We start from the raw sequence: 25296 nt of genomic DNA on the forward strand, positions 1-25296 counted from the left end.
TAGACGTAGTGTGCAAACAAAAAATTTAACTAGCAACAATAAATATGATAAATTAAACAGACATTAGACATAGTCAACAGACAGGACAGTGCAGCACCGACACAGCACTCATTCTGGACATGAGGTAGTGGAATAAGGTGCAGAGATATTTAACATGCTGTGATCTGTGAGTCACGCAGTCAGATGACAGGCATAAAACACAGCAGTTACTGAGGTAGAAAAACCTGAGTAAAACAGTGAAAACAAAGTGTACCAGCAATGTTCCAGATAGTGCAAGTAGAGGGGGGGGTGGGGGGTGGGTCTGGCAGAGTCTGGCAGTGGTGGCACAGATGCTCCGGTACCTTCTGCCAGATGGCAGCAGTGAAAAAAGTCAGTGTGAGAGATGGATGGGGTTGTCCACAATGTTAGTGGCTTTCCAGATATGATGTGTGGTGTAGATGTCCACGATGGAAGGGAGAGAGACCCCGATGATCTTCTCAGCTGTCCTCACTATACGCTGTAGGGTCTTGCGGTCTGAGGCGGTGCAATTCCCAAACCAAGCGATGATGCAGCTGCTCAGGATGCTCTCTACAGTCCATGTGGAGAACATGGTGAGGATGGGAGGGGAGAGATCTGCCTTCTTCAGTGTCCGCAGGAAGTAAAGGGCTCTCTTGGCTATGGAGTTGGTGTTCAGGGACCAGGTGATGTTATCTGTGATGTGGACACACAGGAACTTGGTGCTCCTGACGATTTCCACAGCACAGCCAGTGATGTTCAGTGGGGGGTGGTCACCTCGCACTCTTCGGAAGTCAACAACAATCTCCTTAGTTCTGTCTACATTAAGAGACAGGTTGTTGGCTCTGCACCAGTCCGTTAGCCACTGCACCTCTCTGTATGCTGACTCGTCGTGTCACAGTCGTGTCATCAGCAAACTTGATGATGTGATTTGAGCTGTACTTTGCAGTACAGTCGTGAGTCAGTAGAGTGAACAGCAGTGGACTGAGCACACAACCCTGAGGGGCACCAGTGCTCAGTGTGGTGGCGCTGGAGATGATATTTCCTATCCTGACTAACTGAGGTCTCTCAGATAGGAAATCCAGGATCCAGTTACAGAGGGAGGTGATAAGGCCCAGCAGGCTCAGTTTTCCAATCAGCTGCTCAGGAATGATGGTGTTGAATGCTGAACTGTAGTCTATGAACAGCATTCTGACTTAGGTGTCTTTATTTATAGGTGGGAGAGAGCCAGGTGGAGTGTGGTGGAGATGGTATCGTCTGTTGAGCAGTTGGGGCGATATGCAAATTGCAGTTTACAAGCCTCTCATCAGTGCAACGGGACAGTAGTCATTGAGGCAGGGCACTGGAGACTTCTTCGGCACAGGGATGATGATGGTGGACTTTAAGCACATTGGAACGACTGCAATGCTCTGTGAGAACATCAGCCAGCTGTTTGGCGCATTCTCTGAGCACTCTACCTGGTATGCTGTTGGATTCTGGTGCTTTTCGTGGGTTGATTCTGTGTAGAGTTCTCCGCACATCAGCATTGGACAGACACAGTACCAGTTCACTTGGAGGAGGTGTGGTTTTCCTCACCGTTGTGCCGTTCTGTGCCTAAAACTGAGCATATAAGTTGTTAAGCATGTCTGGAAGGGAGGCATCACTGTCACAAGCAGGTGGAGTTGACTTGTAGTTGGTGATGGCCTGGATGCCCTGCCACATGCGCCGTGTGTCAACAGAAGTTACTGCTGCAATGTCATCTTTCTACAAGGGGAAACTGGAAACATCAGCATCTGATCCACGCATGCTCTTCAGCATTTTCTCCTCTCTCCCCCTCTCCCAAACCCACCTCCTCCCCCTCCACCCTTTTCTCTCACCCCTGAGGATGTTGTCACCTTCTTTGAGAAGGTCGATAGAATCCGCCAGTCTTCCCTGTGTCCCCACTCCTTCCACTAGACCTTCTCCTCTTGTTCTCTTCTCTTTCCACAGATGCTTTACTTCAACTGATCAAATCCAGTAACCACAACCACCTGCCCACTGGATCCCATCCCATCTGCATTGTTCCAGTCAATCTCCAAAGACCTACTGCCCTTCATCACTTTTCTCATTAAGTCCAACTTTCAAGACTGCAAGAGTACTTCCCATCCTGAAGAAACCCCCACTTGACAGCTCTGATGTCAACAACTACAGACCGGTATCACTCCTTTCTTTCCTTTCAAAAATTCTTGAACATGCAATCTATAATCAGCTGTCTCTTTTTCTAACACAGAACCAGCTCCAGGACCCCAACCAGTCTGGCTTCAAACCAGCACACTCAACAGAAACTGCTCTTATAGCAGTGACCAAGAAGCTCCAGTCAGCAAGATCAGCCAAACGGTCATCTGTCCTGATTCTTCTTGACCTCTCAGCAACATTTGACATGGTCAACCACACAATCCTAGTGGATGTCCTCACCAGCCTTGGAATCACTGGCTATGCATGGCAGTGGTTCAAGTCCTATCTGGAGGATCGCTCTTATCAGGTAACATGGAGAGGGTTCACATCCTCTCCATGCAGGCTCTCCACTGGTGTCCCACAAGGCTCAGTGTTGGGTAATCTACTCTTTTCTCTTTACACTAGCATTCTTGGTGATGTAATATCATCTCATGGCTTCTCTTATCACTGTTATGCTGATGATAACCAACTAATGCTTTCTTTCTCACTCTCTGACACACAGGTTTCCAGTTGCATCTCGGCATGTCTGTCTGACATCTCTTCATGGATGGCAGCTCACCACCTGAAGCTCAATCCTAGCAAGAATGAGCTGCTATTCATCCCTGCAACTACAGGTCCTCATCATGATCTTGCCATCTCATTTGAGAACTCTCTGATTGTTCCGTCTGTAGAGGCAAGAAGTCTTGGTGTGATTCTGGATGGCCAGTTATCGTTGTTGGCTCACATCGCAAACCTAACTCGGTCATGCAGATTTCTCCTGTACAACATCCGGAGGATCTGACCCTTTCTCACTCAAGAGGCCGCCCAGGTGCTAGTGCAGTCTCTGGTCATCTCAAGACTTGACAACTGCAACTTGCTCTTGGCTGGTCTTCCCAAGCTTCTGCAACTCATCCAGAATGCAGCAGCAAGGCTCGTCTTCAACCTCCCCAAGTTTAGCCACATGACCCCACTGCTGCGCTCCCCCACTGCTGGCTTCCTGTAGCTGCACGCATCAGATTTAAAACCCTAATGCTTGCCTAAAAAGCCAAAAATGGACCAGCCCCGAGCTTAATGGCAATGGTGAAATCTCAAACTGTACCACGAGCCCTTTGAGCTTCGAGTACCGCTCGGCTTGACCCGCCATCCTTCAAGGCACACGGAAGACAAGCATCGAGACTGTTTTCCGTACTGGCACCCAAGTGGTGGAATGAACTCCCACTGGCTGTCCGTACAGCAGAGTCTCTTGCTGTCTTCAAATGCAGACTGAAGACTCATAGCTTTATACAGCACTTAAATGAGCACTGAATTAAGTATTGATTGTAATGTATTGTACTACACTTATATATTGTATTTTATTGTATTGCACTATTCTCTGTTCAACTCAGCTCCTTTTTCTCTAGGTATCGATAGTGACTTTTTTGTTTCTAGCAGTATCTGAGCTCAGGACTAGCTTTCTCTCTAACCTATTGGTAACTAGCAAAGATACTTTCTCTAGATAGACAAAGAATTCTTGTAAGAGCGTCTGCTAAATGCTGTAAATGTAAATGTAAAATGTAAACTTAGACAAGACTTCTCTTTTAGGAATTCACTTTCAGCTTCACAAAACCTAACAAATGCAACAGCGGTTAACTTGTTTTAACAACCTTCTCTTTTAACCCTCATTTAAATACTTATGCAACTACAAAACCCCATGCGTGGTAAACTATGACGTTTATGATGAACAGTCAATTGCATTAAACATGAGCAGGAATTGAGTGGCCTAACGGGATAAGTCATATTTTTCCTGTGATTTATGCCACAGACGTCACAAAGGGGGAAAAAAGGATGGGAGGGGTCCTCATTGGTCATTCAGCTGTCCCTGATTGGTCAGAAGCCTGCCCTGAATGTTGTTTATGATGAGAAATCCCAAACGTGTCCTGTACTAGAGCCGGTTAAGCATACAGCATAAGTTGCCATAGTGTTTTAGCCCAGTAAAAAGTGACTCACAGTTGTGAGAGAAAATCCAGAGTCTTATTGTATCAGGAAGGCATGTCAGCTATGGTTTGCAGACCAAACCAAATCCAGCAACTACTGAACCTAGCAAGTTCTGCTAAGCACAAGCTAAGGAGTGCTAGGTGGTATCCACTTGTTTCAAGAGCATTTCAAGCCATTCTGTCCTGAATTATTTAACTTACATGGCCATCAAATATGTGAACGCAGTACACAATTTTCTGGTGATACACTGAAAGTTGAAATGTAACGTTTGCGTAGCTCTCAGCCATCAATGAGCCACTATCATGCTAACTTTATCTGAGGCTTTTCTTGGCTCTGATTCTATCACTGCTACCTCTCAGTGAGCTCCCACACCACTAATGAGTGACTTCGCTAATGTATAAATGGGTGGAATGCGTTCATTGCACCTGTCAGATGTGGAATAGAAATCTGATGCATAAACTTGAAATACTGTCATCATTTTCAAATATCAGTCTCACTTTCAAATACTGCAGTATATCTTATTACCATTATACTGCCCAACCATAGCACTGCATGTGTACTGTAGTCTGTTGTTTGGATGGAGCTGGTGGAGACAACCTAACAGACACTGAAGCAACTGGCATTGATTCTTTGTTTACCAACACAGACATGGTCCATATCTCTTAAATTGATGATAAGTTGATTTCTGTATTTCACCCCAAAGCACCTTCTCCTCTTTTCCCTAGAGGATGTGAAGTGCAGTCCGCAGATGACGCAGCTTCAGTGATTGAGCGCTCTCAGAAGTACAGAGGATGTCAGAACTGTAATGGGGCCACATTACTGTGAGTGAGTGCCAGTGTGCATTCACAGCCACTGAGGGTATTAGGGTATGCATCTCCATCCAAACGACAGTCTGCTAATCAGTCACAAAAGCCTGCCACAAGTCCAGCCCACTGGGGGCAAATCGAGTTCACTCTCTGCAGCTTTACCATAATGGATCTCCTCCAATGAGCTGGCATATGAGTCATTTAGGAGGGAGTCGCTTGTGCAGACATTCATTCATATGACTGAAACCTCCTCTCACCTTGCCTGATGAATGGGCCAATAGCCTTCTCGAGCAAAACAAAGCCAAAAGTTCTTTTATATGAGCCATTGAAGGCAAAGGGGAAATTTAGCATGAAATTTAAAGTGTCCTTGGCCTGAGTCGGTTCCGAAATCCATTTTCACTTCTTACTCTCACTTTGTTAAGTACCTACATAGATATGCACTGTCATTTTGGCTAAAGTTCACAAATCTAAAGGTCATACTGCACGTGATGAGTATGAGTGACCTGAAATTAGTCTTTCATCATGTGACTCTCACTCCAACTCTCATTTTTATACCATTATTAGTTAAGAGCTAGGTTCACTGGGTTTGCTTGGAATGGTTCATCCTTGACCTTTGAAGCAAACAGTCTGGGTACTAGAAAATCTCATTTCCAGATATATTTCCATATATATTATTAGACACAAAATATCCCAGTGAGGTTCATCTGCACTTGCCTGACCACCATAGTAGAACTCTTCAGAGTCATTATCGCCTTCTGAGTCCTCCTCTATGGCATAATGGCACTGCAAGATATGAATAAAAAGTCATTTTTCCAGGGCACTTGTATTATTCACCAGACAATTTATTACAGCATGTGAAATTCATATGGATGAAAAAAAACTAAAATCTAAAGCATCTCTCTTACCGGGTTTTTGTCAATCTGAAGCTTTGACTTGATGGAAAGACAACTGGTGGCATCATTATTGATCCTTATCTCTGCAGAAAATGAGAAACCAATGACAATAATTTCAACACAATGAGCCAGTGATCTAATTTAGGACCAAATTTTCTCCGTTACATATCTGACATATCTGTTTGCCTGTCACAAGCAATTGCAGTGCTAAACATAACTGCAGATATTGCACAGGCCTGGCATGCTGAAACTGATCTATGGTAGGGCTGCAAAATATGGACAAAATTCTAGTTTTTCAATTATGTTGTCACATATAACAACTGTGATGTATTTTGCAATATGCAAAAACTACACACTACAATCTCAGAAAAAAGAGTAATAAACTGTCACTGAGGTGGTATCTCTAAAGTCACTGGGGTACCCTCACAAGTACATCTTCCTTACAATGTAATAATGTGTTACCCTGATAAATTAACAGTCTTTTGTTCTTTTTTTTTTAATTCTGTTCACACATTTTCCTAGTTTGATCCTTTTGAACTGTCCATAGTATTCCATACTGAAGCCCAGCTGCTCACACACTGTTAGAATCTGTGATTGCAGTACTTTCATTCAAATTAGTTTTAAAATCACTTTCAAAGCAATGCCTCAATCAAAATAAAAAGTTCCAGTAATCCCTGAGAGCATTCAGCGTAATATGATTCCACAGGCTGTATGAACATGAGTGACAGTGAGAGGCTACAATTGTGGAGGTGTTGGAACCTTTGACTGTACATATGATTACATATGATGCCTGCCTGAATGTATTTAGTTTATATTCAAAGGTTGTTAATTTTTCAGCATCAGGAAAAAAAGCAGAAAACATTTGAGAACATTACACAGAGCCCACCAACAAATAAACAACTAACCTCCCACCCTTTGCCTTTATTTCAGCTTTCACTCTTTTCAAGACACTTGCTGTCTTAGAAGTTGGTTGCATTTTAAACTTCTCACAATTCCAGTAATCCCAATCACAATCTTTCAGTTGTCAGTACATAAACATTTACTTCCCATCTCTGGTGTCTACTGTCAGTGTTCTAGTGTCTCCTTTTTACTTTTCTCAATAACAGCCTATCAACAGCTACTATCCTTTCCGACTCATAGTGTTGAGTTGTCTTCTCACAGTGGAAGGATGGACAGAAACACCTGTGGATTTTTTTTTAGATTTGTAGCAAAAGAGCAGCTCTCAAAGATGAAGGTGACAGTTATGGTGGTCTGCCAGGTACTATATGGTTGTTAATAGTCTCATTTTCTACTGCAAAGCCCATTACTAAGAGAAAAATTAACAAGCGATACACTGCCCAGCCCTATCAAGCGGCATTTATCACTGTCATAAGCATACAGCTGGACCTAGGGTCAGTCATACTTCTTGAAGATCTGCTACAGATCTAAGTGTCTTTCTCAAGGGTAGCCTATGTGTTGACTAACTCATCCCCATCGTATTCACTTAAGCACCAGATAAGGACTTATATCACCTGCTGTCACTACAGGGAGTTAAACCTCCATAGCTTTAGGATGTCTAGAGCCTGGTGCTCTAACCTTGTGCTAGTGTCACTGTCCCACTCTTTAGCTATGCTACTAATAATTCTAAAAGTCCATCGTCTACTCTATACCTGTCACACAGAGTAAAAATGGCACTGCTGGGGGAATATCTTTTGTCTAGACAAAGTTATGCTGACAAACAACTCTGAAGCTGAAACGTCTGCAAACGAGTAGAACTCGCGCTTGATCGAGAGGTCAAAACTGCAAAAGTGGAAAAGTCTGGCTTGTGACTGACAGGCCATCAATCCAAACCATTTATGTGCACATGCTTATTAGCCATGACACAATCTGTGGAGCTTTAAGTATTGAAAAACAGAATAGCTGCAGTGTTAACTGAGAGAAGATGCGGTTTTAGTCTATTGTCTGATTCCGCATTTAAACTCTGAAGCAAACAGAATGACACAATGGAAATCTAGATTTGATTAGACGAGGAATGTATAGCAAGTTATTAGCTAAAAAGGGCAGACAATGTACCAAAACATCCTAAAAATATACTGTGACTAAAGTAAACTGAATGAAGGGATGCACTAAAATGAACTGTGTCAAATGTGTACTTCATTTTATTTATTCACATGAATAAAATCTATTACAGCAATACACTTGTGTTAATTTAAGCTGTAACTGTGTGAATGCATTTCATTCAGGTAGACATCATGTACACTCAAATGCAAAGCTTTGGACAAAATAAGCTTCATCAGAATGTATGTATTACTTACTCTGATTCAATACCGTTATTTCATCTTCTATGAAACAAGACAACCATATGAACACAGAGTGAACAAGATAGAGAGCAAGCAGTTTCCAATTTACATCACCAAGGTCCAGTGAGAGCAACAGTGGCTGCATGTTCCAACCAATGACAGTACGTATAATGCATTGGGGCACACAACTTAATTTGAGTAATTAATGGCCTCACTGACAATCACCGGCTACATTGCTGCCTATTTCATCTCTTTCATAATCGGTACATTATTATGGTCACCTCCACTGTTGCCATGTTTGTTGTTGTCAGAACCTTTCAACTCCAAACGGCCCTCTAATTGATGTATCGCTTAACATCCATGTCAATGAAAAAGGACACTTGGAGGTATGTGGGCAGTGATTATCCCATAGATTGAAACGAATGGATTCATTCATACTGTACTATATTGTGTACTTTCAATGGTTCCAACACATCCGTGACTATTGCCACTGTTACTTGTTAGCTTGCTGATTTATTTGCAGGTCACCCACAAGAACTGTCCAGTGTAGTCTGCTGAATTATTGGTATTTCCAGCATCAGCAGTGAGTATGGTATGTAAATGATACTTCAGACACAATGTACTTTGGTGACAAACAAATTCATGGATTTGCAGTAGCTGGAAATAACTTTGATTTTGTCAAGAAATCAATGAAACTGTCCATTTGAAAGGTGTATTTTAATGAAAAGGCTGCAGTTGTGGAATCAGTCAAAGCAAGTAACAGTGTGGTAGTAGCAGGGTTTCAGGGTGGTTTCAAACCAGGAAAATGCATTAATAAAATTAGTGGTGTAATTTATTTACTGTATTAAATACGTTATTAACTTTGACACCACTACATTTTAGGAAGCACTTGTGCAGACATGTAGGTGAACTAATCAAAAGATGTTCTCAGCAAAACACTGAGTAAACTGGACAAAGATGATTCCAGTCTGGTTTCATATCCAAACTAGAATAATTATTGATGAGAAAAAGTTTCAAACACTGTCAAATAATACACCCTCCATAGGTAGACAGAGCTCAAGACTGCTGAAATCAAGACTTTTCTACTACGCACAGTTTGTACATCAGGATTCAGGTCAAGTATTTCTCAGTTTGATTAATCAGTATTGATGTCTTATTCCAGTGTTTTTGACCCATTTCCAATAATGTTGAATTCTGAATGATACAGATATCTGTGGGTAGCTGTATTTATGTATGTCTTGTGTGGTCTTTGTATATCCTTATGCATAAGTTTTAAGTTAAAGGTTGAAGAAACCACACCATTACAACTTAATTCATAATTTCAACACAGCCATGCATAAATATTTTTTTTACCATAAATGTATTCATTTATATCACACAACAGAGGTTTTACCTGTTGCTATTCTGTGGAAAATCACTGGAATAGGATCTCTTGTTACTAATACTTCATCGTCGTTCTCAGAGTTGGACACATAGGTGTTGTCTGCAAGAGAAAAAGGCAGACGGATATTATTATACAGTCTTATGCAAAAGTTTGAACACCCCTTGTCAAATTACATGTTATATTGATCACCTAAGTGAAAAGAAGTTCTGCTAATTTGAATTCATTTAGTGCACGATTCATATATAATGTAACTGAGTTTAACATACTGGAAAACAATATAACATAACATACAAAATGTTCTATAAAGTTTTCCCAGGCCACATTTTACGTTTTATTCCATTTCCAATATAATAAAGGGGAAATTCACATATTTTATAATTCACAATCTGATTTTTTAAATATATAATGCTGATGATGCTAATTTGCATGTACCTATAATATTTTAAGGCCGAGGTCTTAGCTTAAACAATATCTCAGGCATCAGGCTGCGTATTCCCAACTAATTCATGTAATGAAACTTTCTGTGAGGCATGAGACATTAAACTTCTGACTTCTGGTTCCTATCACTACCACTGTGAAAAATTCTGAATCTGTATTTTTCTCTAGAACTGAGCATTTCATATCAAACCACTCAATTACTTTATTTACATTTTAATTACCTTTGCTGAAACTTCTGTGGAACTCACCAAAAACAGTAATTGTACTAAATGTGCAGAAGTGTGTTCTCTACAGAGGATGTGTTTACTTATTCAGTGTTGGCTTAGAAAATCAACACAACACAACACTTAGAAGATCAACTCAACATGTCATTTGGCCAGGGGCTCCCAAACTCCATCATCTCTATATAATTAAAATGAATTACAATATATTTGTTTATGACACATAATTGACTCATTTACAAGGACTTTCTCCAGGCCCATTTTTAACACTACATACTGATAAGCAGAAAAATACTCAATATGGCACTTTAGATTTTCACTAAATGACAAATCCTGGAATTTTTTTTTTTAACAACCCACCACTTTCGGGGTTATCTTTGCACCCTGTGCTGACTTTATGAATAATGTCCAAATTCAAGCCAGGAAAGTCCACATTCTTATGCAAAGCTGACTTTCTGCCACTGGGCTGTGTATTAAGCCTCAGCTCATGGGACTAAGAGAGAAGCCGCATCCTCTGGCCTTTGATTCTGAGAAAAACCTCTTGTTCGTCACAGATGCATGTTGTATCAGAGTATCGGGGTCATTCTCAGACTGAGAAGACACTTTGGCCCTCAGCACTAAAGCTTTTTATGTCTTTTTATGGACAAGATTCTTCCATTAAGAGATCTGAACTTGCTGGGTTTTTTTTTTTTTTGGGGGGGGGGGGGGGGGGTGAGGGCAACAAGAAGAATCCAAGTGGGTGTTTCACAAATCGATATTTCTTAGTTAGCCAGATAACTTAAGCCTAAAATTAAGGATTATCCAATAGACAATTCAACCACAGTGAGCAATTAACGTATGCAAATCCAATACGCAAAACAGTAAAAACAATGCTTGAAAACATTTCTCTTCTTCTTCTTTCGGCTGCTCCCTTTAGGGGTCGCCACAGCGGATCATCTGCCTCCATCTTGCCCTATCCACTGCCTCCTCTACTTTCACACCAACCATCTCCATGTCCACCTTCACTACATCCATAAACCTTCTCTGAGGTCTACCTCTTCTCCTTCTACCCGGCAGCTCCATCTCCAACATTCTTTGACCAATATATCCACTATTCCACCTCAACACATGTCCAAACCATCTCAACCTGGCCTCTCTGGCTTTATCTCCAAACTGCTCCACCTTCACTGTCCCTCTGATCAGCTCATTTCTAATCTTGTCCATCCTTGTCACTCCCAACGAAAATCTCAGCATCTTCATCTCCGCCACCTCCAGCTCAGCCTCCTGTCTTTTAGACAGAGCCACAGTCTCCAAACCATACATCATAGCAGGACGCACTACTGTCTTGTAAACCTTCCCTTTCACTCTTGCTGCTATCCTTTTGTCACACATCAGCCCTGACACCCGTCTCCACCCACTCCATCCTGCCTGCACCCTCTTCTTCACCTCTTTTCTAAACTGTCCATTGCTCTGGATGGTTGACCCAAGATATTTGAAGTCATCCACCTTTACGACCTCTACTCCTTGCATCTTCACCTTTCCACCTGCCTCCCTCTCATTCACACACATGTATTCCGTCTTGTCTCTACTGACCTTCATTCCTCTCCTCTCCAGTGCAAACCTCCACCTCTCCAGATTCTCTTCAACCTGCTCTCTACTCTCACCACAGATTACAATGTCATCTGCAAACATCATGGTCCATGGAGCCTCCTGCCTGACCTCATCTGTTAACCTTTTTATCACCATTGCAAACAAGAAGGGGCTCAAAGCTGATCCCTGATGTAACCCTACCTTCACCTTGAAACCATTTGTCACTCCAACTGCACACCTCACCACTGTCTCATACACAGTACCACAGTTCCTCTCTTGGCACCCTATCATATGCCTTCTCTAGATCCACAAAGACACAATGTAGCTCCTTCTGACTTTCTCTGTACTTCTCTACGAACACTCTCAACACAAAAATTGCATCTGTGGTACTCTTTCTGGGCATGAAACCAAACTGCTGCTCACTGATCTGGACCTCTCGCCTTAGCCTTGCTTCAACAACTCTTTCCCATACCTTCATGGTGTGGCTCATCAACTTTATACCTCTGTAGTTACTGCAGCTCTGCACATCACCCTTGTTCTTAAAAATGGGGACCAGTACACTACATCTCCACTCATCAGGCATCCTCGCACTCTCCAGGATTTTGTTAAACAACCTGGTTAAAAAGTCCACTGCCTTCTCTCCTAAACATCTCCATACCTCCACAGGTATGTCATCTGGACCAACTGCCTTTCCATTCTTCATCCTTTTAAAAGCTGCCCTCACTTCCACCTTACTAATACTCTGCACTTCCTGATCCACTATCTCTCCCCCCATTGTCCTCCTCTCTCTCTCGTTTTCCTCATTCATTAGTTCTTCAAAGTACTCCTTCCATCTTCTCATCACTCTCTGTTCACTCACTAGTACATTTCCCTCTCTATCCTTTATCAGCCTAACCTGCTGTACATCCTTTCCAGCTCTATCTCTCTGTTTAGCCAAACGATACAAGTCCTTTACTCCTTCTTTACTGTCCAGCCTCTCATACAGCTCATCACAGGCCTGAGCCTTTGCTTTTGCCACCATTCTTTTTGCTATACAACTAGCCTCACAGTACTCCTGCCTACTTCCTTCATCTCTCTGGTTATCCCACTTTTTCTTAGCTGCCTTCGTCTTCTGAATACTCTCCTGGACTTCCTCATTCCACCACCAACTTTCCTTGTCTTCTTTCCTCTGACCAGACGAAACACCCAACACATTTTTGCCAGTTTCTCTCACCACCTTAGCTGTATTTTCCCAGTCCTCAGGTAGCTCCTCACTGCCCCCAAGGGCCTGTTGCAATTTTTCCCTGAACTGCCTGCAGCCATCCTCCTCCTTCAGCTTCCACCATCTAATCTTTGGCTCTGTCTTCACTCTCTTCCTCTTCTTTGTTTCTAATCTCATTCTACAGACAACCACCCTATGCTGCCTTGCTACACTTTCCCCTGGTACCACTTTACAATCTCCCATCTCCTTTAGGTGGCATCTCCTACTAAGGATATAATCCACCTGTGTGCACCTCCCTCCATAATATGCAATATAAATCACAAAATTCAATCTTTCTGAGACTTGGATTTTCACTAAATGACAAATCCTGGGATTTTTTTTTAACAGCCCACCAATTTCGGGGTTATCTTTGCACCCTGCGCTGACTTTATGAATAATGTCCAATTATAAATTAAGCAAATAAATTAAGCATTTGCAAAATAAACTATTAAAGTCTACACTATGTAAGGTTTGGGGATTTGGAGACCTCTCTGGCAGAAATGTGTACTTACACACAACATCTAGGAGAATATTTTGTAACACTGCTTGTGCCCCCTCCTCAAGTGGTGAATGATGACTGCGAGCATGTTGAATGAGCATTCAAAGAGACAGAAACTTGGTGAAGGGCATGTCTTCTGAGAATGTAAGTGAATGACCTATTATTGCCATCTTGTCTTCATCAGCATAATGTTGGTTTTGTATTTGGGGCCTAAACATTGAACTGGACTGTCCCACAAAATCTAACTCAACACCTCTGACTTTTAAATTACTATTTTAGGCTTTAGAGGGTGACTCACAGTAGTGCACAAACACCATATTTTATATTAGTGTGCCCCCCCCCCTTTTAGTTTTAAGAAACAAAATCATACATAGTGCAGCTTTGTCTAAAATAAAATAAAAAAATGTAATAGAATAAGATAAAAGCATCAGCTGCTTGTTACTATAAACTTTAAGCAGCTACTATATACTGGTTATGTTTGAAAATGTTGAATCTGTTCTGGAAATAGAGTTCAGTAAATCATTTTGGCTGAAACTGACAACTCTCGATTTTATTGCTGTTCTTGAAAATTCCAGTAATTCCTCACTAAATAGTAACTTCTTCAGCTGTGGCACCAGTGGAACCTAAATTCACAATCTCCCAATGACAGGCTGAAAACTTAAACAGTTCCGCTATTGGGAAAGATATATGAGATAGCTAATGTAATTGTATGACAGGAGTGAAAACAAAATAAAATCAAAATGAACTGGGAATTACATTATACTGATGTAAACTAACTAATTTAGAGTGGTCTGATGTGAAAAACTCCTAGAAAAATTTACTGATTCAGAATTGTTCACAGTGGTGGTGATAGGAGCCAGACGTCCGAAGAGTTTAATGTTTCTAAAAGCTACAATACAGAATGCCATTGCATGAAATCATTGATAAATACGCTGCCTGAGAAATGTTTTGCAATAGTTCTGAGTTCAAAGTTTAAACATATTATTTATAATCCAATCATGGCTGAGACTTACATGAATGGTGTTATAAGGCAAAACAATTCTCAAAGAAAACCCACTTAAAGTAACAAAAACATGTCAATCAGTAATTGACACACTACGCAAAAAGTCATCTTGATGTAATATCATGATAACAATAATATACTGTCATCTTGTCCACCCTTTCTGAGCAAATACACTTACACTGTGCAGATTTGCTGTTTCTGTCTAAAACAACTTAAGCTAGCTACAAGCTTTTACTATGACCTGAATAAATCCATTACTCTCTCAAGCTATAACTAAACTCTCTAACCGCTAGCATAGCCAAAACCAAAGGGTCATGAAAGCTAAGACAACCTATAATGATCCACAGCAATACTAATCAGCAGCAAGTTGCTGCCTTTAAGAGCAGTGCAACAAAGATATCCACAGTTATTCCCTCAAAATTGAAGGGCCTGCGGAATTAAGCAGAGTGAGAGAAAATTAAATACTATTTTAGACTGCCCCCTTGGTAAAACCACCACTAAAGTGCTCACTCATTGTGAAGCAGTGGGTAGTCTGGTACAGCTACATTAACTGTCCTTTCGCGTGACATGTCCTGCAGCAGCTTTCTTGTCAGGCCAATTATAGTTCACTGACCGAATTAAAACCTGTATAAATGACTCCAGCTTCCTGTCACAGTGGCGACTGTACAAGATGTCCAAATATGCACTTCAAGATGTCATGCCAAATAAATGCAAACACAGACACTTCAAATTGCAGCATTTAATGAAGATGTAACTTTTTTAATCTACAGGTTTTACAACTTTTAAATTTAGGATTTATGATTTTAAAGTGCTGCCCTGCGATCGACCTGTCCAGCGTGTATCCTGCCTTCTGCCCAATGACCCAAAGCACCCCCCCGCGACCCTGAGGGAGAAGCGGCTTAGAAAATGTGTGTGTCTGTGTGTGTGTGTGTGTGTGCGTGTGTGTGTGCGTGTGCGTGTGTGTGTGTGTGTGTGTGTGTGTGTCTGTGTGATTTTAAAGTGTATTTAACTGAAGTCAGTTCATATTATCACTAATTACTTTTACTTACTCACATGAAAACATCTGAATACACCTGGTCATATTACAATTTTTGTTGAAGTAAAATTAAGACATCCTCTACAGGGAACAAACTTAAATGACATTTCCTATGACATTTAATGCACAAAACGTATTTCCCGAGTTTAACATACTGAAAAAAATAAAACAGTATTTGCAAAGATCACATTTTATGTTTTATTATTTTATCCAATGTGTTAAATTTGGCAAATAAACAGTAATTGTGTACATAAATAGTGTTAACTTTTTTCACTTAAAAAAATGAACAAGACAAATATTATTTGGCCTGAACCTTTGCTTTCGAGTTGGTGTCCAAATCATGTCACAAAGTTAATTACTTACCTCTTCAATTAATTGTTTTTACAGGTTGGACTTCATGTTAGTAGTCAGAAAGGCTATGCTTAGTTACTGTTCAGTCCATTTTTTAATTAAAAATGTGACTGACTTGATTAATCACCAAAAATGGTTGTCCATCACTTGATTACCAACACCGCAGCAATACAGTGACAGCCATATGATAATTCCATTGCTGATATCATAAAATGAAGAATAAAAATGTTAACCATACCTGGGTAATCATCAGAGACATGTACAGAGTAGGATACCCTGAGGAAACAGAAGGAGAAATAATTGCATAAATATATACAAAAAAGAAAATGAAACAGTATCTTTTCACTTCAGCCAAGATCAATTCACATAACTAAGATATGATATGGTTGCTAATCAAATCTAAGCTAATTTAAGTTAAAGGAATCAGCTAGCTTATTAATCACAATATTACAATATTCATTATTGGAACAGAACAATGGATCATGGGAATTGGATTTTTGGCAAACACCCTACAAATAACTCTCTGAAGTCTCATTGTAATGAAATCACCCCATCACGGATTCTGCTTGACTCAGCAGTGTTCGTCACTGATGCTGCTTAATGGATGAACAATGAAATCAACCAAGTGTACCATATCCTTTCATTTAACTTCACTGGCTGATGCTGTCTTTTTTTATCCTTAGCAGCAGTGCTACTTTGCATATTTCCAACACGTGTTATAGTAGAAAACATACTGGCACTGCTGCAACAATCCTTATATCTCTGAAATAGACAACTTTATAAGAGAAGACAAAAGCACAAATTGTAACTTTTAATGTATGTTTTTAGGGCCATACATCATGAAATTTTGAAACAATGTAAAACTCAGCTTTCAAATAGTGTAAAAAAATGTGGGAGATCCATAAATAAATACTCCATTTAGAAATGTCAATTCTTTTTGAGAAACTGGCTTTCACAAGAAATCTGCAGGGATATTTTTCCACACCTCCAAAGTTCAGTCTAAGAAGTTGGTTGCATTTTCTGCTTCTCACAATTCAAGTAATCCCAAATACATTCAGCGATGTTGAGGTCTGGCAACTGAGGTGGTCAGCCCACTGTTCTGAGAACACCTGCAGCTTTTTTGTTTTATTTGCATTTTCTGTCTATTTCCTTTTTTCAGTAACAGCTTCTTGACAGCTATGCATGCTTTCAGACTCATAGTGTTGAGTTTTAATTGGTTTCTCATGGTGGAACGATGGACAGAACCATCTGTTTTTTTTTTTGTTTGTTTTTTTGACGCAAGCATGGAGCTTTATTTTCTCTCCATAATGAATGCTTTAAGTATTGTTTATCTGATTTTGACAATTTTATGAGTCCCATTTACTCTAATTCTTAGAAAATGCTTGAAATTCCAGATTGGAAACTCTTGTTTTTTCAATCGACTTTACTTTGACTTTCCTCTTTCTTATCCAAGTGGATTATCTCACATCTAATTTCCTGAGAAATAGCTCCTGAAAAATTAATAATGTGTACTTAACAGCAATTTTGAATGACAATTGAGGGATAGTTTCTGACTTTTGCACAATAATGTATATTTTTATAATGGAGTACATACAGAAAAAGGCTGAGGCTACAAGCAAGTCAAACACATCTTAAAGTTTCTAGGCAGTACTACTTCACTACTTCAGTACTACTTTCATATCTTTACCTTTGTAAATATGTGATTAAAGATCCTCTGAAGATCACTTCATTAAACTGGGCTTTAATGGACCATGAAACAACAGCAATCAAATGCAAACATAAAAAGTAGAGCACATCAGTCTAGATTTTCTAATTACACAGTTGCAGAGAGGTGGCTAATGCAAATGAGATGTAAACATGTAAGGACGATTTTCCACTGAAGCGATGAGGTCATGCAAGAGCACTGTCCAGATGTCTTTAAAGCTATAAAAACTAATTAAACAAGTTGTTTGATCAAGTTATTGCAGCTGCTAACTGAATGCAAATTCTGAAGTAAAATCACATGGTTGGTCTATTAGAGGTGCAATAATTAAGATTTCCCCTGGATTTTCAGTGTCTGCCATTGTTGTTAATAATTCAGGCTAAACGTCTTGTGAGTGAATGTTTGAGCATGCATTATCATCCACGGTCAGTGTGCTTCAAGAACTATTATGTTTTAAGACAGCAATTTCGGAGGAGCAAATAGACTCATCAGCTGAAAAAAGACAGTCTACAGCCTATTGTGTTCGAAAGATGGAAGGTGCACTGTATTAAAAGAGTATCTGTCTGGTGGTGGAGCTAACAAATGGACTCATATTCAGGTTAATAATGAGGTTGGTGAAAGGAAATGGGGGGGGGGGGTCCAGAAGATGAGCCCTCTCCTGGTTTTTATTGTAAAAAGCCAAGTGAAAGCAGTTGTTAGTGACTGTAGCATGGCCATGCAACTATTTTTGATACTGATAGAAACTGCAAGGACACTACATTAGTGCTGGGTATGAACAATCACCAACAGTTTCCATCTATCCCCGTCGATCAAGTCGCAAGGGTTAAATGTCTGAAACTGTGCTGTCTAAAAGCAGACTTTGAGATGCACAGAAGTAATTATGTATGTCTCACAATCTGTTTTCTTTTAATGTGTAATTTCTGTCCATATCCTGAATCTGTGGTGATATTACAGAAACTTCCTATCCTATTAGATGTTTATATCTTATCTTGTATCTCAAGAGATTATATCTCAAGTTAGGAAACCCTAAACTACTCAATCTAAGTTGATCATCAGTTGTTAAGCATAATATGTAGACAGCTAAAACACAAACACATGCAAATAGTGTAAAAATGTAAGTTGGTGAGCTAGGCAGCAATCGTCAAAATAAAACTAAAGTCTGGTAAACTGGAAGTTCAAAAAAGAACATTGGGCCTCATTCACCAACCATTCTTAAGACGAAATTTCTTCTTAAAACCCACTTATGCAGTTTTAAGAAGATTCTGACATTCACCAATGTTTTCTCATTTGGGATTTGTTCTTAGGTAACAAGAGAACCTGCACACACTTAAGAGCACAAAGGTGTGAAAAGTTCAGGAATCTGACGTAGACCTTTTCTTAGAACCTTTCTCAAGAGCAAATTTAAGAAGACATTGGCGAATGAGGCCCATAGTTATTGTGCCTCCCCTTGACATTTGAGAGGGTGTCTGTTTCCTTTTCCCCAGACTTTAGGTGTGCCAACATTATTCCTCTTAAAAAACAGCCACAAGTTCAACCCAGTCTCCTGTTTCTTCATTTCTATCATTGCAATACTTCATTTGGCAAGTTTTCATTGACATTAACACACAGATAATGAGTGGAAATGGGAGAGAACATGTTTGCAGTATCTGGATTTTTTAAACCACAGACTTAGAACAAAAACAATTACATTTAGTAGTTTAATTGAATGCTAATTATACTGCCAGCTGCCTAAAAATGATAAAATTTTCCTTTCAATATAACGGATAATAGTAGAAATGAAATGTAAGGACAGTATTTAGGACATTTTGTCTAGTTAGGATGCTTTATGTTTTTTGCTCTTCTTTAGAATTAGGATGAAATCATGAACATAGGATCTATTATTCTGTCATAGCTGTGGTCCTACATTCAGTCTCAGCTAAAGTTATCATGGTGAGTAAACAGATAAGATTTCAACATTAGGATGTTTCTGTTATATGGCCCTAGTCCAGATATGTTGCCTGGTGTGAAAACATTGTATGAGGTAGAACTGGAGCTTTTTGTCCATTGTCATGCTTGTTAAACTGATAAAGTTGTGCTGCCTTCCACAATTGGAATGGCTTCTCTTGTGAACCATGAACATGGTTTAGAAGGTTTTTACATTGTAACCATAGTGTTTAGGCTACTTCACATGGTAAGGCCTATGTCATTTATTATTTTAACATTATTTTGAGATTTATGGCCGCAAATACACGATTATTAAATTAAGATTAAGATTATTAAATCTGTTGTCAGAACTGTCAAACCATACAGAGAATAAAGTTCTGACCACAAAGCATGTTTATTTTATCTGGTTTAAACAGGCACAGCAAGTAATATAGCATTACCCCTTAACCTGCTGTACTGAAACAGGTTACTGGAGAAAGGTGCAGTGGATATTGATTGAGAGATCCTCAATCTGTCAGCATAAGGAGCAGATGCAGTCAGTAGATACATCTCAGTCAGTGTGCCAGCAAGGGAGAGCCTTCCAGCAATAGCATCGTCAATGGGCAACGGCTCTGGGGTGTGACTGGATGATATATTGCACACAATGTCAAACTTAATGGGCAGCATTTATAAAATACAATATCCTGATATCTGTATCAGATAATTATTAATTAATAACGTTTATGAACTCTTCCTTATCATAGTCTCTTACTTGATTGGCTGTTTTTTCCACATAATTACACTAAATAAAGCATGCACAGTATTGCAAATGTTGACCAGATAAAAATTAAGAAAGAAAATTTACTAACTATTTAGTTCAGTTCATTTAATGCAATCTGAAGCACCCAGCCAATGACAGACATGGTTGCTTTACGACATGGTGCTGAATGCTGCACTACTGGATCCGCTGACAAAGCAGATCACAAGAGCCCAATCCAATAAATTAAAAACTGGGTCTCAAGCACAGCTTTACTATGGTTTATATCATATTTGATGAACTGGTAGTTTCTTGATGCATTGGGAAATCATTCCTCTACAAACTAAAATACTACAATACTAAAATTTTTATCTACAAGTTTCCATTATAGGGCCACTCCTATTCTCCCTTTACATACATCTTCATAGCTAGGCTGACACACAATTATAAATTTCCATTCCATCAAAAGACACCCCAACAATACATCCTCTACAACCTGCACAAAATGCAGTATAGAAAAAGAAGCACACATCTTGATTCTCTGATTGCAAATCTTTTCGGATAGATACTGAAGTGCTTTTACTTGTTTTTAAAGCTCACCAAATGTCTGCCTGTTTATGTTCAAAAATGTGTTCTGAGATCTGCAGATTTTGTCTTTCTGCAAACACCCCGCATAATTTACAGAAAAAAGTGGAGAGGCTTCTTCCTTTTGCTTTTTTTATGCATATGAACTGTGGAACACGCTACCTTTCACAATTAGGCAGTCGACTTTTGTGCACTTGTTTAAGAAATATGTGAAAATGTATCTTTTTAATTTAGCTTTTATTTGAAAGTACATAATTTCCTTACTATTTCTCTCTTGTGTTTTTTGTATTTATTTTCTAAACATGCTACACTTTTGTTAGTGATCAGAAAATGAATATTGCTGTGTGACACCAATAACAACACATTAGTGAAAATGATGTATCATCCAGCATTACTGTAGCTCACATTGCCCCAAAGCTTAATCAAATCAATTCTTTTGAAATGAGAAGTGAGAGATGCACACTGACGTAGTAAATGACTAGATATAAAGGAGAAAGCCAATTACTAAAACTCAATGCCCCTGAGAGCTCTTGAGGTTTTCTACAGGATGGAGGCACTCACAGCAATGGTTATTCAAAGCAGCATCTGGAAACAGCTAAAATTTCATTGCTGTGTCATAGTCCACATCGTTCATTTTCAGGTTTCTGTGTTTGACAGTGACAGCTCCAGAACTTAATATTGTCGGACCTGGATTAATACACATCCGCTGCAGAACTGCTACTAATCCATCATTCAAAGAAAGTAGCTGCGTGACTTTGGCCAAAGCTAAGCTGCCAGACAAAAGTCTTGTGCACTCAAAATTCACCTTTTCTGCTGAATTTCCATCTCTAAGGCCGCTGACACCAGCAAGACTCAACGTTAGAAAGGGGGTAGGGCTCGAAAATTGCACACTGGCCTTACAACACATCTGTGTCACTTTCACTAAAATCAAATTTATGGCCTCTTAGAACTGCGAGGCACGTGGGGCTGATTTTCAAGGAATACTCGACAGACCACCAGTTCTCCTGGTGCTAAATGACAAATGAATGGCTGCATGGGTCTGGCACCGCCGGTCTTGGATGGCTAGCTGCTTGTGAATGTCCTTCGCTAGCTCAGAGCAAAGAGCAAAGGCCTCCAAGGAGCCAAACTCGTGCTGAAACTAATTGAACACAGGCTTGTTTAATTGACCAGGAGCACATTAGGCAAGTTTTTGGGGATATTTGTGGGAGTTTTATGGGAACATGATATAGATTTTGCCCTGTGTATTTCAGTACAGCTCAAGCCAACATCAGCAAAAAACAGAAGTAACAGAAGTAACATCTGGCCTGGTTATATGAGCTTTAAAGTATTTAGATGAAGCTCGAAGACTGAACTTTGTCTTAATTTCTTTGTCATCTACTTAACAGGTCTCTACATGAGTAAACATAACTATACATTAAGCAAATCTCTTATTAAAACAACATTACAGAGAAAGCAAGGTTCCGGTAATTTACCAGAGAAACACCTGCGGTACTTTGGATTGAAATTATGAGAAGTATCAGCATTGTTTAAAAACCGATCATTTTGTCTTTGTGGTATGATGCCGCACTCGTGATTCACACAGCAAATGTTAACTGAACGACGCACAGTAGTGGCTCAGCCTGGTGTGTAAGCAGCAGAAAAAAAATAACAATGATATGTCATATGACCACAATTTTGGTGATGGTAAGGTGATAAGCCTTAGTAATAAAACAAAGCATGCTTGGTGTCTGAAGTTTGCTACTTTCTAGCCCAGCAAGGAAAGTTTAGTTCACACCAACCAGCAATGTATAAACCACATGCCTCAACAATCAATTGCATCAAACCCTGGTACTTAATTTTAAACAGATTTTCTTATGTGGTTTCTGACGCTGGATGGCGTACTGTATTATCCATAAAGACGGACAAAAGTACAGACAGGGTTCCGGCTTCAAGATGGCTGAACACTGTTAGTGAGGCCATCATACTCATTGAAACTTCTAGGAAACAGCCTTATGTTTCCAACTCCTTACACTCTTCCATGTTTTTATTCATAAACTCTTTTTGAAGCTTCATAATATTAACATTTCGAAACATTACTAAAGTCGGCATTCCTGCATACAATGTAATCCTCATCCTCAGTGACAACCCCATTTGGCACCATAGTCACGTGAGCTAGGGAAGCACACGGGTCCTTGGGTACTCGAGTACTCTGCAAACCGTTCAATGTGCCAGCATTTACATACTGAAATAACTCTTGAGGTGTTTGTTGCATTTACTACCGGAAAGACAAAGAAAATATATGAGTTAATAGTTAAGTAAAAATGCCAATTTTATGACTGTAAAATGTGATAGTTTGGCAGGTAAGTATTTTACAATTTGCTACTATTAAACATAAGTGCCTGAACATGAGCACATTGCCATGGACATGTTGTTAAGGAAGTGCCTGAGAAGACAGAATAAGCTTTAATCGTTAACTAGGCTAACTGCTCTACTCTGGAGTCCTCATCAGCACCCAACGTTGTATTAGCCTCTCTCAAGAGGCAGCTTCCATTACACATCCCACATGAAAACCTACCAATGCCTATTCCCATGCCTATTATTGAATAATAAAACATTTTTCAAATGTAATGTTCAGTGCTATTACTTAAAAAGTAAGCTTGTAGTCCTATGCTAATTTTGTTCTAAGTTTAAGTTCTTTTTCCCCTTTTCTATTGTCATTTTTATGTCACCTGTAATTAAGCGAATATCCGTTGTTTAAATCTTACAGATCCTCAAATATCAAAACTGGTCAGAATGCCCTAACCACAATCTTCAATGCCACTTTAGGGCCTGTTCCATTACTGTAATAGCTCAAGTGACTGTCAGCATAAATATGAACTTCAGAAACAGAACTTTAAGAAAAATGAATTGAAATTACTGAAAAAGATCAGAAATTACAGCGACTTAACACACACATCTGATTTGCTACATTCAAACCGGGATTTCTAAAGTAAATTATCACATGTATAATACAAGTCCACTAAAATAAGTTTGTCCTGCCATGGACTGGCGACCTGTCCAGGGTGTATCCTGCCTTCCGCCCAATGACTGCTGGGATAGGCTCAAGCACCCCCCGCGACCCTGAGGGAGAAGTGGCTTAGAAAATGTGCGTGCGTGTGTGTGTGTGTGTGTGTGTGTGTGTGTGTGTGTGTGTGTGTGTGTAATAAGTTTGAGCTACAAGCTAAGGGCCAAACAGCTAGCAACAGCAACGAAGAAGTGCAATACACCACACCTGAATCAGACAAAAGAATTATTCACAAATTATACGATGTTCTGAATTTTCAAAAAACAGTTCACATTACAAAGTTTGCTCAGCTAGTGAAGTAGCTCATTAAGGCAAGCCTAGTCGAGGGAAAGCTTATTCTTATTGAAAAATCTGCTCCTTATTGTCCCCTGTTTGACCTTCGGTGATCCCAAAATCCCAACCGTGACCTTAGGAACCCTTTTAAAGATTTTCTTATTCCTACTGAGGTGTCACAAATCATGTAAAGATATGAGAACACAGAATCTTGGAATCGTAGGACTTTAAGAACACAGGTACACTCTATTTTAGCTATGTGATGTACTTTTGCCCTTATAGAGATGTATGTCACAGTGTCAGAAACCAGAGTCTATTCAAAATCACTGAACTTAATATAGTTAGAGGCAAGTGTGAGACGATTCAGCCATGCAGTTAGTATGATGATGATTGGTGATCATAAGCTTCCATTACTTGTCAGCTATATTAGCCTCATAGCTCCAGTGACAAACTAAAGAAGCAAACTTCAGACACCAATTATATCTCGTCTACATTTGGGAGAAGACTGTCTGCTGATCTATTCCTGTAACAGTAAGACTTTTTCTTGAGATTTAGCGATGACACTTTTTCAGCAGAGCAAAAAGGGAATGTGGAAGCTGTGAGTTATGGTATATTTCTCTGCAGCTTGATTAAGCCTTCTCACCTGCTCTCAGCAGCCTCTCAGACCCATGCTGACGAGGCTGTGTTTGTGTGATGGCGTTCCATTAAGAGGTGTGCTGGGCTGGGGAGGAGAGCGTGAGCGTGTTGCACACACCCATCATATCAGATCATACTCAGGGAGTGCTTTAAGATCCTATTTCTTGAACCCATTTTTAAATCTGTTTTCATCCGCTCACCCAATCGAGCAAAAAGCCCTGTAGTTTTCCGTGGAAGCCATAATGCAGAGCCCTGTGGCATCCAAAGCTCATAACCACAACCAGAATTGGACTTGATGAAATTAGTGTTCAGTAAGAACCCATAAAATCCATTGTTGAAATATGTCTCCTAGCTGTCAATGCTTCGCTAAAGCCCTGTAGGCAACTCTGGCAAGACAACCAGGAGCAGAGTTTTGTTGCTGCTGAGCAGCGATTGTGTTGCCAGAGTAAGACTAAACGTTCGCTCGACAAAATGCACAAAATAGCACATTGCGATTATAATGCCGAAATTACAGTTGTAGTTTTTGAGGTTACTTGCAT

General features: G+C 39.9%; 1 protein-coding gene across 1 annotated transcript in view; it reads right to left on the reverse strand.

Annotated features, from left to right (window-relative positions):
* Positions 1–25296, reverse strand: part of parp8 (poly (ADP-ribose) polymerase family, member 8) — a 74864-nt gene that overhangs the window by 38742 nt on the left and 10826 nt on the right. The window contains exons 3-6 of the mRNA XM_037531433.1: positions 16098–16135; positions 9512–9601; positions 5852–5922; positions 5661–5729 (exon numbers count right to left, since the gene is read on the reverse strand). Of these exons, the coding sequence (XP_037387330.1) occupies positions 5661–5729; positions 5852–5922; positions 9512–9601; positions 16098–16135 (268 nt within the window). The remainder of the gene's footprint in view (positions 1–5660; positions 5730–5851; positions 5923–9511; positions 9602–16097; positions 16136–25296) is intronic.

The sequence above is a fragment of the Pygocentrus nattereri genome, chromosome 20, assembly GCF_015220715.1.
Source record: "Pygocentrus nattereri isolate fPygNat1 chromosome 20, fPygNat1.pri, whole genome shotgun sequence".
Lineage (NCBI taxonomy): Eukaryota > Metazoa > Chordata > Actinopteri > Characiformes > Serrasalmidae > Pygocentrus > Pygocentrus nattereri.